General features: G+C 45.8%; 2 protein-coding genes across 5 annotated transcripts; both read right to left on the bottom strand.

Annotated features, from left to right (window-relative positions):
- Positions 1-2672: 2672 nt before the first annotated feature.
- SF3B6 (splicing factor 3b subunit 6) lies at positions 2673-6320 on the bottom strand. Its single transcript, XM_058836093.1, has 4 exons — positions 6085-6320; positions 5703-5821; positions 3677-3815; positions 2673-3176 (listed from the first exon to the last, which is right to left on the bottom strand). The coding sequence occupies exons 1-4, from the start codon at positions 6112-6114 to the stop codon at positions 3087-3089; spliced, it is 378 nt and encodes a 125-aa protein (XP_058692076.1). The 5' UTR covers positions 6115-6320; the 3' UTR covers positions 2673-3086.
- A 114-nt stretch (positions 6321-6434) lies between these two features.
- Positions 6435-12270, bottom strand: TP53I3 (tumor protein p53 inducible protein 3). Of its 4 annotated transcripts, none has more exons than XM_058836089.1 (7): positions 12038-12166; positions 11245-11369; positions 10874-11014; positions 9906-10173; positions 8464-8565; positions 7535-7731; positions 6435-6821 (listed from the first exon to the last, which is right to left on the bottom strand). In XM_058836089.1, the coding sequence occupies exons 1-7, from the start codon at positions 12081-12083 to the stop codon at positions 6615-6617; spliced, it is 1086 nt and encodes a 361-aa protein (XP_058692072.1). In that variant the 5' UTR covers positions 12084-12166; the 3' UTR covers positions 6435-6614. The 4 variants fall into 4 exon arrangements, with proteins under 4 accessions (XP_058692072.1, XP_058692075.1, XP_058692071.1 ...); XM_058836092.1 differs by lacking the exon at positions 12038-12166 and adding an exon at positions 12168-12270 and having other exon boundaries at positions 6437-6821; positions 8464-8676; XM_058836088.1 differs by having other exon boundaries at positions 6437-6821; positions 8464-8676.
- Between the last annotated feature and the right edge of the window lie 1496 nt (positions 12271-13766).

Raw genomic sequence — 13766 nt, 5'->3', positions numbered from 1 at the left:
CACCTCTATCTGCAGCGCTGCTACTGTGCTCTTCCCTTCTGCCCTCCCAGCACAAACCAGCCATTACCCACTCCATAAAATCCTTATTACAGCTGGCTGATGAAGCTCCCCCTCATCGCCTCCTCTCTGCAGAGACCTTGGTTGGAAACGGATTATTACATTTTTCATGCCAATTTCATTAAAAAGAAAAAATCTGAAAGGAAAACTAATTGTGCTTTGTGATACTTAAGGAAATTAAGTCTTCGAGGAAATGTAATCTTCAGCTCTTTATTTGACTCCAAATGCGTTAATTTATTTAATTGTATCATCGATCAACACAGTACGTAAAATTATTACCCCTATATAGTAGATAGGAAAAAATTTACTGTCATTGCCTGTGTAATCAGATATACTCTTGTTACTAATTTCTAAACAGATTCAATGGGGAAAAAATGACCTTCCAGTCTTAATTTCATGCCCTACTTCCTGAAAAATTAAACGGGAAGTGATCACACACAAAACCAGCACAGATGCAGAGTGCGAGGCTGGTAACATCTGCTTTATTGCTGCCCCTCTGCCATTCATGAGCTGAACTCATTTCCCTGTTCTTTGATATTACATTTCAAACAAAATCTTGAGTAGATCTCATCAAAACAGTCCTCCGGGCATTCCATTTCCATTCCCTCTGTCTTGCAGGTACAAATTATTATTTCATTTTACATGTGCAGGGACACTGAAAGCCCTGAACAGGCACTGGAAGAAAAACTATGAAATGGAATATTTAATGAAAGACAGCAGCTGAGCTCTCTGAGAAATCAAAAGCTGCTGATCTTGAGGATTCATTGAACGAAATTTTATTAATCTTATTACCCTAAAGAATTGCTTTTTATGTATGTTTTTCAAACAGCATCAAATCCTCATCAAAACAGACACTGCAGTGCAAGCACCATGCTCTCTGCTATTGACAGAAGCAATGTGGTATTTGCATATGATTTAAAACAAGGCTGGCAGCACACAGCACCATTATTGGCACTTTGGTATTTATTGTCAGTGTTCATTATTTATTAGAACCATAAATCCAGCATGGCAACAAGAACCTCCAGTTCCCATTTCAGCAAGGAGCCTCCTCAGTGCCCAGCCATTGGTGTAAATCATTTCAGTTATCCAGGTGTTTGGTACATGGATGTGTACATATATACATGGCATATATGTATTTATATATATAAAAGATAGATATGTGGTGGCAGAGCAGTTTGCAATCCTTGAAAAGCTGTGGATGATCACACTGAAGCAAATCTCCCAGCAATACTTCATTAATTTAAACATATTAATGCAATCTGGTTCTCGCCTGGGAACTCCAGTTTGTGTTAATGTGATGGGCAGGACCTGGAAGCCAGGCTGGCCATGGAGGGACTGCTCACCTAACCCAGCTACTGGGCTTGTCTCGGTTCTAGAAGACAGGTGTCTGCTAGGGAGGGCAGGAGGATACCTTGGGATGAAAGAATGTAGACCCCCTCCCTCCGAATTATTATAATTTTGAAATCAAGGAGCTTTCAGGCAGAGATCTGGGGATAGGAATAACAGTTCTTTACTAGTATAACCAGGCAAACAAACAACAATAACTACAGCATTAGCAAGAACATAGAACCAGGGACCCTGTGACAGCTTTCTCGGCTGAGACGGGATGGAGGAGAGGCTTTGTTTTCACAAACCCCTCCGGCAGTCCCGGTGCTCCTGCGGGGCTCTGAGGAACACTCAGCTGGAACAGCAGGGATGAGCTGAGATCCTGGGCCGGTGGCTGAGGTGGATCAGCAGAGGAATGAGCAGAGATCCTGGGCCGGTGGATGAAGTGGATCAGCAGAGGAATGAGCAGAGATCCTGGGCCGGTGGATGAGGTGGATCAGCAGAGGAATGAGCAGAGATCCTGGGCCGGTGGATGAAGTGGATCAGCAGCTCCGCGGCGGTGGCTGCCACACGTCCCGGCAGGACAGGGGGTGCGAGGCCACCAACAAAGAGGGAAGAAGGAGAAGCAGCAGCTCCATCTGAGGGAGGCGAAATTCCCTTCTCTCTACCGCAGCAGCTCCGCGCCCCCCCAAAAAAAGAATGTCCCTCCCCGAAGCCAAAGAAAGCCAGCCAAAAACTGTCCCCACCCTCCTTTCCTGCCCCCTCCCCACCCCCCGGGCCCGGCCACTCTTAGTCCTTTGTCGAGCACCCACTAAATACCCACAGTTAGGTTGTCCCAGCACCTAATGGGTAAAATTCCACGGGCAAGCCAAAACAACAAAAAAAGGACACCTAACCCCCAACAGGGCTCCAGGTCTCCCAGTGCCTGTTCCTGACCTCCTGGGGTTACTGTGGCCTGCAAGGCTTCTTGCTGCAAAAACAGGTTCAGGGGACAGAGGCAGGGGTGGAGGAATCACACACTGATCACACACTAAACACGGCTCTGGCTCGCAGCCCCAGTGCCTGTGTGCAAGGGAAGGCAGGGCAGATCTGCTCCAGTGGGATGCTCTGGGTCAGGCACACAATGGGACTTCACCCACCCAAAGCTGAAATCACACCTCAGCCATCGTGACTGCTTTCCCCCAGAGCTGGCTTGGAGCTCACTCTTCAGGAGCCATTACTGAACTTCTTGTAGCATCTGATTTATTAATCATAATAGTTTCTCTGAGGAATGAGTAAAATAGAACCACTCAGCGCAAAATGACAAGTGTTTAGTTTCTCATTAGTTCCAGCTAGTAAATGTGAGTATTGCTGTGAGCCCCTTGCAGCTGCAAAATGAGGTGCACAGCACAGGATCTCCAGGTGAGATGTGGGCATTGTTCCCACAGCTGGGCTCCCTCCTGTCACACACATGGACATCCCTGTACCCATGCAGCCTTTACCAGGTCACCCTCAGCACAGAGAAGACAGGTCGCCTTGGGGGATTTAATGTTACAGCAGATCTCCCTGTGTTCTACATTTATTTAATCCTAATCTGAAGATATAAAGACTTATATTGCAGCTTATCAAATTTATATGAGAAAAAATTACACTTTAAGAATTCCTATATTTAGGCCAAGAACTCAATGGCAGGGCTTGAAAACAGTTTTCCAAAAAAGATCAGTTTATTTTGGCGGGTCTGTGTTAATTCCATATTTTTCTTTGAGAAGCTTAAGTTGTTCTTCTTTCTTCTTTGTGTCCATCTTTTGGAATGCCTGTGATTAGGAAAATAAAAGATGTAAGATGTAAGAAGCCTCTCATTTTAGGACAAGTTATTTCCCAGTATCTGGAACCAACATCACTGTGAACTGTATCACCATCACACACCCAGAGCACTGTTTGATTCTTGCCTTTGGAGAATGTCACAGGCCCCTAGATGCTCTCAGTGACACTGAGAACATCGAGAACTTCTTACCCATAAATAAGATCTCAGCTCCTGCTGCAGCTGTGCAATTGTGGGGCATCTGCACCCTCTTCTACAGAATACACTACCCACAAACATGTTTTTCACACCCTTTGTCCAAAGGTATTTTTTTGGCACACAAATCAAAAAGTAAATATGAAACTCTGACCGTGTATCCCATTCACTCCCTCTAACAGTTTGGATTTTATTTCTTAAAAATACCAAAGCAACTGTCTTTACAAGCTGATGCTGGGGTTGTTTTTTTGTGACAGCTCTGCTCAGAGGTGACTTCCCCAGCCCAGGTGCACGTACCCTGTTTGCGTTGTAGTAGAGAACCACGAGGTATCTGTTGCACACATTGAACCCAGACAAGTGGTCACAGGCATTCTTAGCATCGAAGATGTCCTCATAGACCACGTAGGCTGTTCCTCTGGTCTCAGGGGTATTTCCACTGCACAGCAAGGGCAGAATCAAGGTCAAATAAAATGAACAAGAAATACCTTATTTAATTTCACAGTGACTGAGATTAGATGAATTACTGCAACTTCATTAAAAAATAATTTTGTTTTTTTTTCTAGGTATTAAACTACATCCCTGCTTTCCACACCAAACACTTCAGAGTCAGAGACAACAGGAAAATGTGCTGTATTTTACTCCATAAAGGAAATGCACCTCTCCACAACAACTGGGTCGTTGAAGCTTTTGCCATGTTTGGTCTAGAAATGATTTAAATCTTTATTATAGCAATTAGCTTTTATTTAATATTACAAGACTTGGCTGTCAGTGGCGGTCTGGATCAGATGTGTCCCTAGGATGGAATAGGGCTTCTGGCATATCACAAAGTCAATTTTAGAGGCAGAGCAGCCCTGCTGGTACAAACCCACTGCTGAGGCACAGCCATCACCCACGGGAGCACCAATTCCATAGATGGGACGCATGTCTGGGCATGGAACAGTAATGAGCCCAGAGGGGCTGCAGAGTTTACAGATCCCAAAGGTTTCAACTAAAAAAGACAGTGATAGAGATCTCACAGTCAGAACTGTCCCTGAGGTGCTTCTGAGAACTCCCAAGGGCAAACAGTATCACACACATACCCATCCTGCACAAAAGTAAGAAGGAGAATGGGATAAACACTGCACACAGCACAAAAGCCTTTACAAAAAGCCTTACACGTTATGGCTTGGCACTGATGATGTTTGGATTTCTGCGGGAATTACATGTATTAGTAGTTCTGAACAAACTGCTGGATGCACACACCAGTGCATCACTCCAGTGGAAAGCCCCTGATACATCCTAATTCTGTGCCCACTTTCATGCTGCAGCAGCACACAGGTTTTCAGAAAACTTAACTACTGGCTCTCCTTCATGCTCATTAGCAAAAGATTCCACCTATTTGGCCAGGCAGTGTTTACACTCAGCTACTTCTCCAGCCACATCCACTACCCTTCCTTGCTCGAGAAGGGTCTGTCTGGTGTCACATCCCAGAATGGCACCAGCAGGACGTGTCCCCTTGGTGTCCTTTACTTACTGAGGGCAACTCTGTAAAACTCACTTTACTCTACACAACAATCAGTCAAACAAGTTACCCAGGGAAGCTGTGGGTGCTCCATTCCTGGAAGTGTTCAAGGCCAGGTTGGATGAGGCTTGGAGCAACCTTGTCAGGTGGAAGGTGTCCCTGCCCACTGCAGGGGGTTGGAATGAAATGGTCTTTAAGGTCCCTTCCAACACAAACCCTCCTATGATGATCAGAGCTCATGTCCTCAGCATTTGAACTAACCAGGAACACTGGAGTCACTGCAGACTTGTACAACCACCATGCATTTTAGAACCAAAGGTACAGTCATGTCTCCACTGTCCAGACACAGTATGGCCTGAGGACATTCTGTCTCTCACACACAGGGGTTGCTGCTGGTATTTGTTTCTACAGATCCAGCAACAGCAACATTTCTGTTTTCCCACTAGCTAATTACCAGATACTCATAAAACAGGAAAACTGTACTCAGCTTCTGCCTTTCCTATTTTTACCCGGAGTCAAGGTAAAACTTCAGCTGTATTTGAAACTTACTTAAGCAAACAAGTCTCTCGTATTTTATCAACTTCCCCAAATTCATCTCAAATTTAAGCTCATTCTCTGCACCTCCCAGCAGAATAATTTTAATAATTAATTCAGAATTATTTCAGAATAATTAAGTGAATTAACAACTTCACGTGTTAAGTGCACCTTCACATCCCCCTCTGGCACTCGGGGAGCTGCTCCAGGGCAGCAGTGAAAATCAGCTGCCACTGGCACTGAAGCACGTCAACCCCTTCATGGTCCAAAGAAAACAGAAATACTCACACTCTGATCTGCCGGATGGGCCCGTACTTCCCAAAAATATCGTACATCTCCTCGGCCGTGATTTTGTACGGCAGGTTCCTGATGTACAGGATCCGGTTGACCTCCGGAGGGAGCCGGATCTGATGGGGGAAGGACAGGCGATGTGTTAGACCCAAAGCACCTACTGCAAACCTTAAACCCAGCAGCCTAGGGGCTAAATCATGGAGTCACTGAAGCGCGGAATGACTGAGGCTGGAACGGGCCTTCATACCACCCAGCTCCACCCCCCCGCCGCGTTCCCGTCCGAGCAGCGGGACGGAGCCTGCAGCGGGACGGGGATGCAGCCAGAACCCAGCCCGGCAGGATCGGGACGGGACAGGGCAGGGCAGGGCAGCGCACTCACGTTGGCTCGTTTGGCTGCCTGCATCGCCATGCTTGCGAGCGGTGAGCGGGGGCCGTGGCCTGGCACAGAAACACCGGCGGGGAAGGAGGCTGGAGCGGAGGCAGCGGTGTGAACCGGGAGCGATGAGCCGGAAGCGCGGATCTATCCCAGCAGGCACCGCGCGCCCCCCTCACGGAACCGGATCCGTCCCGGCGTGCACCGGGCGGGAAGCGGCAGCGCGCGAGCCGCGCCAACCCCTCTCCACGTGACCTCGTCCCCGGCCCTGCCTTTGGGCCCGCCCCGCGATCAAGCCCCGCCCCCCCGCGTGACCCTGCCCCCCCGCGCGACCCCGCCCCCCGCGCCTCAGTCCGGCCCAGTCGCGGCCCCACACGTTCGGTCCATGGTGCAGGAATTGTCACACGAACCTCTTTAATAAAAGCTTCCTCCGTATCCTTTCCCCCTCCTCGCCACCCACATGAATCGCTCCCGATGTGCAGCAGAGGCGGCAGGATGGCCGCAGTGCAGCCCCCGCAGTGACCGTCCCAGAGCAGCTACTGCAGCGGCCCTTTCTTGAAGCAAACGGGAATTTCGATGACGATTTTGCCGATGTTCCTGTTTTCCTCCATAGCCCTGTGTGCCTCAGCGATGGCGTGCAGGGGGTAAACGCTGTCCACGAGGGGCTGGAGACGCGGGGAAGCCCCTGCGGAAAAATGGGGCAGCACCTCCTCCGCGAAGGCTCTCACCAGGCGCTCCTTGTACTGCGGAGAATAAACACCTGGAAGGTTATTCCCATTCGCGTCACTCACCGGGCTGCCTCAGAGCACGGCATATAAAATGTGCACAGCCCTCTGCCTGACATTCTTACAATGAAGATAAAAACACGTGACAGGTCTAAATTACAAACAAGAGAACAGGTTTTACATTTATTACATCTTAATTCAATGAAATTCTCCAAAGCAAGTGGTGTGAGCTCAGTGCAGAACCATTTGAATTAAACTGACAAAAGTTCTTGTAAATAATCTGTCTTAAACCATGCAGGGCTCTGTACTGCAGATCTTTTACTGGAATATTCCACATAAAATGAGTTTTCCTTGGTAACTGGGCATCCAAATGCTCAGTTTTAACTTTGAAGTGATCTAATAGAGATTTTTATTTTCCCCTTCTCAGACCTGATCAAGTTGCCTGTTCACTGGAGTTTTATTTCTTCTAGGGCCAAATATCTAAATTATGGTATTCACGAAGCACATTAATAAGTCCTGGGTGTCATTCCTCTCATTAAGGGAGGAATTTGATAAAAATAAAAAATAAAAAAAAACCTTAATTTTGTGACATTTTCCAAAGTATGTAGTACAGTTCAAGGCGGGGCTTTTTTTGGCAAGAATGTGTTTAACACTGGTTTTAAAAGAAAGCTTTCAAAACTATTAAGATTTTTAAGATCAAACTGCATATACTGCTTATAGCCACTACTTGCCTCCTTGTGTCGGGGCCGTAACAGGCTCGTGTGGATGCTGGCTCTTTTGGAAAGCAGCCTTGCCAGCAAATCCCCATGGATTTCACCTCTACTCAGCAGTCCATAAATAATCCACCGGCCATCAGTACTCAGACAGTTGATATTCTTCTCCCAGTGTGAGGCCCCAACACAATCTAAAATAATATCGACTCCAGAACCTCAAGCAGAAACAGAAGAGATTTCAGCAATGAAGTCAAGCTGCATTAATTAATTTCAAGCAAAACTAAAACCTTGTTATTCATAGGTACCGAATCAACCCTGCAATTCTTATTTAACTCTTTCTACTGAAATTAGGAATTGGAACAATGATTTGTAAGGGAATTACAGAATCAAGCACAAAAGAAGAATCATCAGTTACCCATAAGCAGACTCAGGCATAAACCACATAAACCAAATGCTTAGAAAAGATACATTTTTCTAACAGTTCAAGAATTAAGTGGGGCGAGGCACTGACACAGGTTGCCCAGAGAAGCTGTGGATGCCCCATTCCTGGAAGTGTTCAAGGCCAGGCTGGATGGAGCTCAGAACAAGCTGGTTTAGTGGAAGGTGTCCCTGCCCATGGCAGGGGGTTGGAACGAGATGATCTTTAAAGTCCTTTCCAACCCAGGCCATGCTTCACTTCTGTGATGATTCAAACACCAAAATGTGGGGATTTGTTCCCTGGGGAGACAGCAATAACAAGGCATAATATTTATACCCACAATGAACACAGCCAGAGAGCCCATGCAGAAAACAGCACAATTAAACTAAGGAAAGGCTCATTCTGGGCTGAACAGGATATTGCGCTTACAGGGTCACTACTGTCTGCTCCCTCACTGAGTGACAGCTGAAACTGAGTGTGTGTCCACATGTTGGGAGGTTCATTTGTACTTTCACAAAGAGGTTTTTACCTTGGGTGAACTCCAAAACCTTTTCGCTGAAGTCTTCATTCTTGTAGTTGAACCCTGCAGCTGCTCCAGCGTTTGCTGTTGCTTCCAGTTTCTCCTGAGTTCCTGCTGTCACAATGGGAATAGCCTTTGCCAGTCTCACCAGCTGAATGGCTGCCATGCCAACCCCACTGGCTCCAGCATGGATCAACACTCTCTCACCCTCCTGTACTTTACCTGGAGGTGGGCATAAGGAAAGTGGTCACCCTTTGGGCCTAACCTTTGGATTAAAACATGAACAGTCTGGAAGATACTGAAGAAGAGGTTGAAAGAGATGCCCTTGACTGGACTTTGGACAATTGGACATCTTTGTAGCCTTCATAAAAGACAGAAATCCAGAAGTAGCAGAGGTTGCTGTGTGCTGACAGGACATCATTTTACCAGCCTCAGTGAAGGGACTTTGTCTTGGCCATGTGCAGTTCTGGGCATCTGTGACCAAGATGCTTAAGTGAGTGCAGTCACAACCTTTTTATACCATCAGTAGAAGAACACTTGGAGAATGTTCATCCTGAGAAATCAGGCACTCAGCAATGAGGAGTACCAGAAATGCTGGATAACGTTAAAGACCAGTCTTACAAATCATTTTACTATCTATTGGTTGCATTACTTTGTGTTTCACCGATTTCTCCTGAAAGTGGGGTGCCAAGTAGCCTCTCACTGATCCCCAGGAAGCAACACTGCTTGAAGCAGGTCTGCAGGGAAGTTATGTTTGGAACTTTTGTTTCTTATTGGATATTTTAGATGCTACTGCTGAAGAGCGTGGAAGGACATTCCTCGCCTTAGGAAAACCCTGGCAAGTGCTACTGTTTATTACCTTGGCAGCGTATTTTTAAAATGAAGAGTGTGGGTTTCTGTCTGTTTTAAATCAGCTCAGAGTGGATTTTACCTACAAATAATATCTCTGGTAAACAAGGTACAAGATGTTGCCTACTGTAGGTCCACAAGCAATTAGAGATAAATATGGTCATACAGGCAGTGAAGCCAGATCCTCAGAAGTAAGATGTGTTTTCAGGTGTGTGTTAATATGGGAATAATTTCAGGGTTTAGGCCTAATGGAAGGTGTCCCTGTCCACGGCAGGGGAGTGGAACTAGATGATCTTTAAGATCATTTTCAACCCAAACCATTTAGTGATTCAAACTGAGAAATACAGATGAAATCTGACCATCTTTACATATCCTTCCTTGTAAATATGTAATCAGCAGGGTAGGTTGCCACTGGGGAGAGGCGGTCAAGATTCAGGGATTTGTGTCTGACATACTGGATTTGGACCCACAGGAACACAGTGCCAGAGAAAAGGTTCTTTGAATGCAGACAACATTCAAATGGAGGCAGCAAGGAGAGGATTTTGTAACAGAAGGGAAGATGAACTGTTTTGGTGGAATAAATGGGCAAATGCACCTCTCACCTACAAAATGGAGCAGCTGAAATGCTGTTAGCCAGGCTTCAGGAATGGCTGCAGCCTGAATAAAAGTCATATCTTTGGGAATTGGCATCAGGAGGCCTTCGGGCACTGTCACGTATTGTGCCTGGCCTCCCCCAGAGAGCAGAGCCATCACTGCATCGCCGATCTTCCACCGGCCCGAGCAGCCAGGACCCAGCCCAGCCACGCTCCCAGCTGCTTCTAGGCCTAAAATATCACTTGCTCCTTTGGGGGGAGGGTACTTCCCTCTCCTCTGAAACAACAAACAAACAAAAAAACCAAAACCAATCAAACAAAAAAAGCGAGAAAGGAAAAGCCAAACATCAATGAGTGTAATGACCTGCAATATTTCACTCACATGTCTCCAGTTAAAATTCCTATCTGTTCAATCCTGATTTTGCCCTATGCATATGTTGCAGTAATTTGAGGATCTTCTAGCCTCTGGAAACACGTCTGCTTCCTAAGTATTATTCTTCCTAATTTTATTCTTAAAATAAGAATAAATTGAAGTATTTGTAAGTCTGCTTTGTCCAGGTTAATCCCTGCTGTGGAGGTACTATGGTCTCCATTTCAGAGCACAGCTTGCAGCTTAAACCAGTAATTTGAAAGTGAATTTGAATAAATTTTCTCCCACTGGAACTGTGCCATTAGAACATTTCCTTTTCATCTCAAATGCCCAGAAAAGAGTCTAAGATCTAGAAAGAACAGAGCTTCAGTTTTACATGTTTTGTTGAAAGGCAGCTGCCTTTCCATGCCAGCCCAGCACTGTACTCAGACAAAAACATTTATCTGCTGAATTAACAAACACCTCTTCTTTCAGCCCTATGAACTCCCCCATCCAAATCTCACCAGGTTCAAACTCTTTTAGCTCATCAGATCTGTCAAAACTTCACAGAGGGGCTTGAAAAATCTCTGTTGCTTTTGGGTGCATAAATCTGCTTAACATATTGTACCTGGAGTAAATCGCCCCTATTCAGAGCACTGGCAGAGACCTTCACAAGAACTTCTCCTTCTCCTGGATCTGGTTTCATCACTTCTTTAATATAGAGATTTTCTGGGCCTCCTGGGCAGTCAAAATAGGCTGCAAACATTTTCTCTAAAAAATAAAAACAAAAAAACCCAAAAAACCCAAACTGATAAAATGTTGCATGAATGCAGGCACACTTATGTGCAGTGGGAAAATCTGCACAATGAAAAGGTAACAATGAAAGGTAACAAACGGCCTTAAAAATCCCTATTTATTTCCCTTGCTTCAGGAGGTCATTCCTGTGTGCCTGATTTGCTGTGGTACAGAATCTCACTGCTGCAGGAGTCTTTCAGGTACCTCCTCAGATGCTGTTCCTAGGATCCTTTTGGCACCAGCAGCTCTTGAGGTGGGCTGAGCTGTCAAGCTTCCTCCTGGCGTGGTAAAATCAAATGTTGAACAGTCTTCTCTCTGCTCCCTGGGTGCTGGGTGGAAGGAGATGACAAGGAGAGGCAATCACAACGGGAACAACTGTGTTACTTCCTGAGAGCTGGTACTGCACTGAGTGCAGCACAGGATGGGCTGCAGGCCAGCACCTCTTCACATAACCAGCACTGTGTGACAGACCACCCTGCCCTCTGTGAAAATCACTGACTTCTGCATAGGGAAAGCTAAGTGCATTCCTGATTATCTGTGATAAGGCTGCAAATGCAGAACGATAAACAGCTTGAAACCCCAGGGATATCAATCCCCACAGGGTGGTGCTCTATGGCTATTTTATGGTGAATAAGCACTTCCAAGTATTTGTATAAAACGCAATTTAAAGGCTTTTCTTTCTGAGGCTGGCTGTCTATCCGTTGTTTTCCACCATTTAATCCAGTCCCACAAAATTTGCCTGTATCAGCAAAAAAATTCAAAGGGAAGCCCACCTGATGCCACCCTGTAGCAATTGTTTCTGCTGTCCTAACTGGGTCCAAATTTAGTCAGTTAAAAACAAGATGTAAAAGAAGCTCCTCTTTCATCACCATTCATCAACCTGTTTTTTTATAAATTATTGTCTTTGTTGCTAGTAGCAGGCCCACAAAAATGTAAAAAAAATAAAACCAAAACCAAACCAAAAAACCAAGAGGATCTGAATGTTTACATTACTCGCAAATGCACAGAAAACCACAGGAACTGAGATACAAGTTTCCAACCATTTCAAACTCCCAGATCTGCCAGCAGTGGCTGGAAACAACAATTTTAAGACACTGTGTGGCTCCCGAGCACACTGCCAAACTCACCTTTTTCCGTGAAGAGGGACGGACAATGTGTGCCCCGGAACAAACCCAGCCTGTCCTCGGGAGCAGAGTCCAATCCCAGCCCCTCTCCCTTGCACTCGGCTACTCCCCGGCAGCTCCAGGGGAGGAACAGGGCGAGGTCTTTTTACTTTGGAGTGACACATATGAAGAGTCATAAATTTAGCACGGCTCAGCACTGTTTTTCCTAACGACCTGGATTATTCTGCGGGTTGGCACAGAAATCTGCTTTCATGCTTGGCCTTGCGGCAGAGATTGGCCACTGCCCCAGCACACGGGGCAGCTCGGCCTACTGCCCGTGGCTGTGCCGGTGTGTGTGACAGGGTGGGCTCCAGCTGAGCAGAGCTGTGACTGTACAATTCTGAGTGTCTCAGGCTCGATTTACTCCACCGGCACTGAGGGTGTGGGAGCTGATGCTGTAAACGCGCTGGGGAGGCTGCCCTGGACTCTGTTCCTGAGGAGCAGCGGTGTTTAGAGCTCGCTGCTTCACATCCTTAAACCCCCTGGGTTTCTGCCTGGTGATCTGCCATCAGAATCAGTACTGTTCTGAAAGTCTGATGATATCTCTTTGAGCTTTGCAGAAGAATCAAATCATGCTTTTCTCTGTGTCCTAGTCACCGGCTCTTGAGTGTTTGAGCTGTCAGGGAATAAATCTAGCACTTCAGACTACTTAAAAGTGGTAATGCATATGTGTGGGATTTTTCTGTAGACTTTTTTTTTCCTGAAATAATGTAATTTTTAGATTCAGGTTTTTAAACTCCTCTTTAAAAATGAACAAATTTAGAATCAAGTATAGCTAAAAATTCTTTTCTTCTCATATGACTAGAAGAGCTAATAATTGATGTGCTCCTGAAGATGAAAATATCACGAAGCCTTCTTTCTAGTACACAGCCTGATTCAGTGCTGGTAGTGATGTTGTCCCTCCTCCACTGTCCCCAGAGAACTTTGCAATCCACTGTGGTTTAAAATAACTTTCTATTGCAGTCATTGGTGTGAAAAACAGGGCCTGGACTCTTGTGAGATGGTAAAAACAAGAAGCCAAACCCTTTATTTGATGACAAAAGAGACACACCAACAGAACCGGGAGCCAGGCTAGCCTGAACTCCACAGTGGCAACCCAAGGAAGATGAATCCTCCTGCAATCCCATCCTGCAGTCACTTCTATAAGTCTTCTCCACCCATGATTGGTCCATTTTTAAATCTGCTCACCCATTGGTCCATATTCAGGGGCTCTCATTGGCCCTTACCATGGCACATCATGGACCAATCATTCTCTTAGGGTGTTGAATGATTGGTCCTCCCCTCCACCAATAGTTGTCCTTGATGTGAATGTCATTCTCTGGGAGCTTCTCTTCCAGAATGTTCTTTGCTTTACTACCCGACATCTTATCAACTTCAAATGGTTTCTATCACTCCTCTGGGATCCCAATCACAAGTGAACAATCATTTAACTCCCAACTCAACACCATTAATTAACGTAACTCATTAAAATATTTATCTTAGAACACTCATAACAACTGCCCCCTCTAAAACTTTGATCGGGCTTAAGCCCAAATTGAATTAACAGTTCATAAAACAGTCTTT

Source organism: Poecile atricapillus, chromosome 3 (genome assembly GCF_030490865.1).
Source record: "Poecile atricapillus isolate bPoeAtr1 chromosome 3, bPoeAtr1.hap1, whole genome shotgun sequence".
NCBI lineage: Eukaryota > Metazoa > Chordata > Aves > Passeriformes > Paridae > Poecile > Poecile atricapillus.
This window is presented reverse-complemented; position numbering and strand designations above follow the sequence as displayed.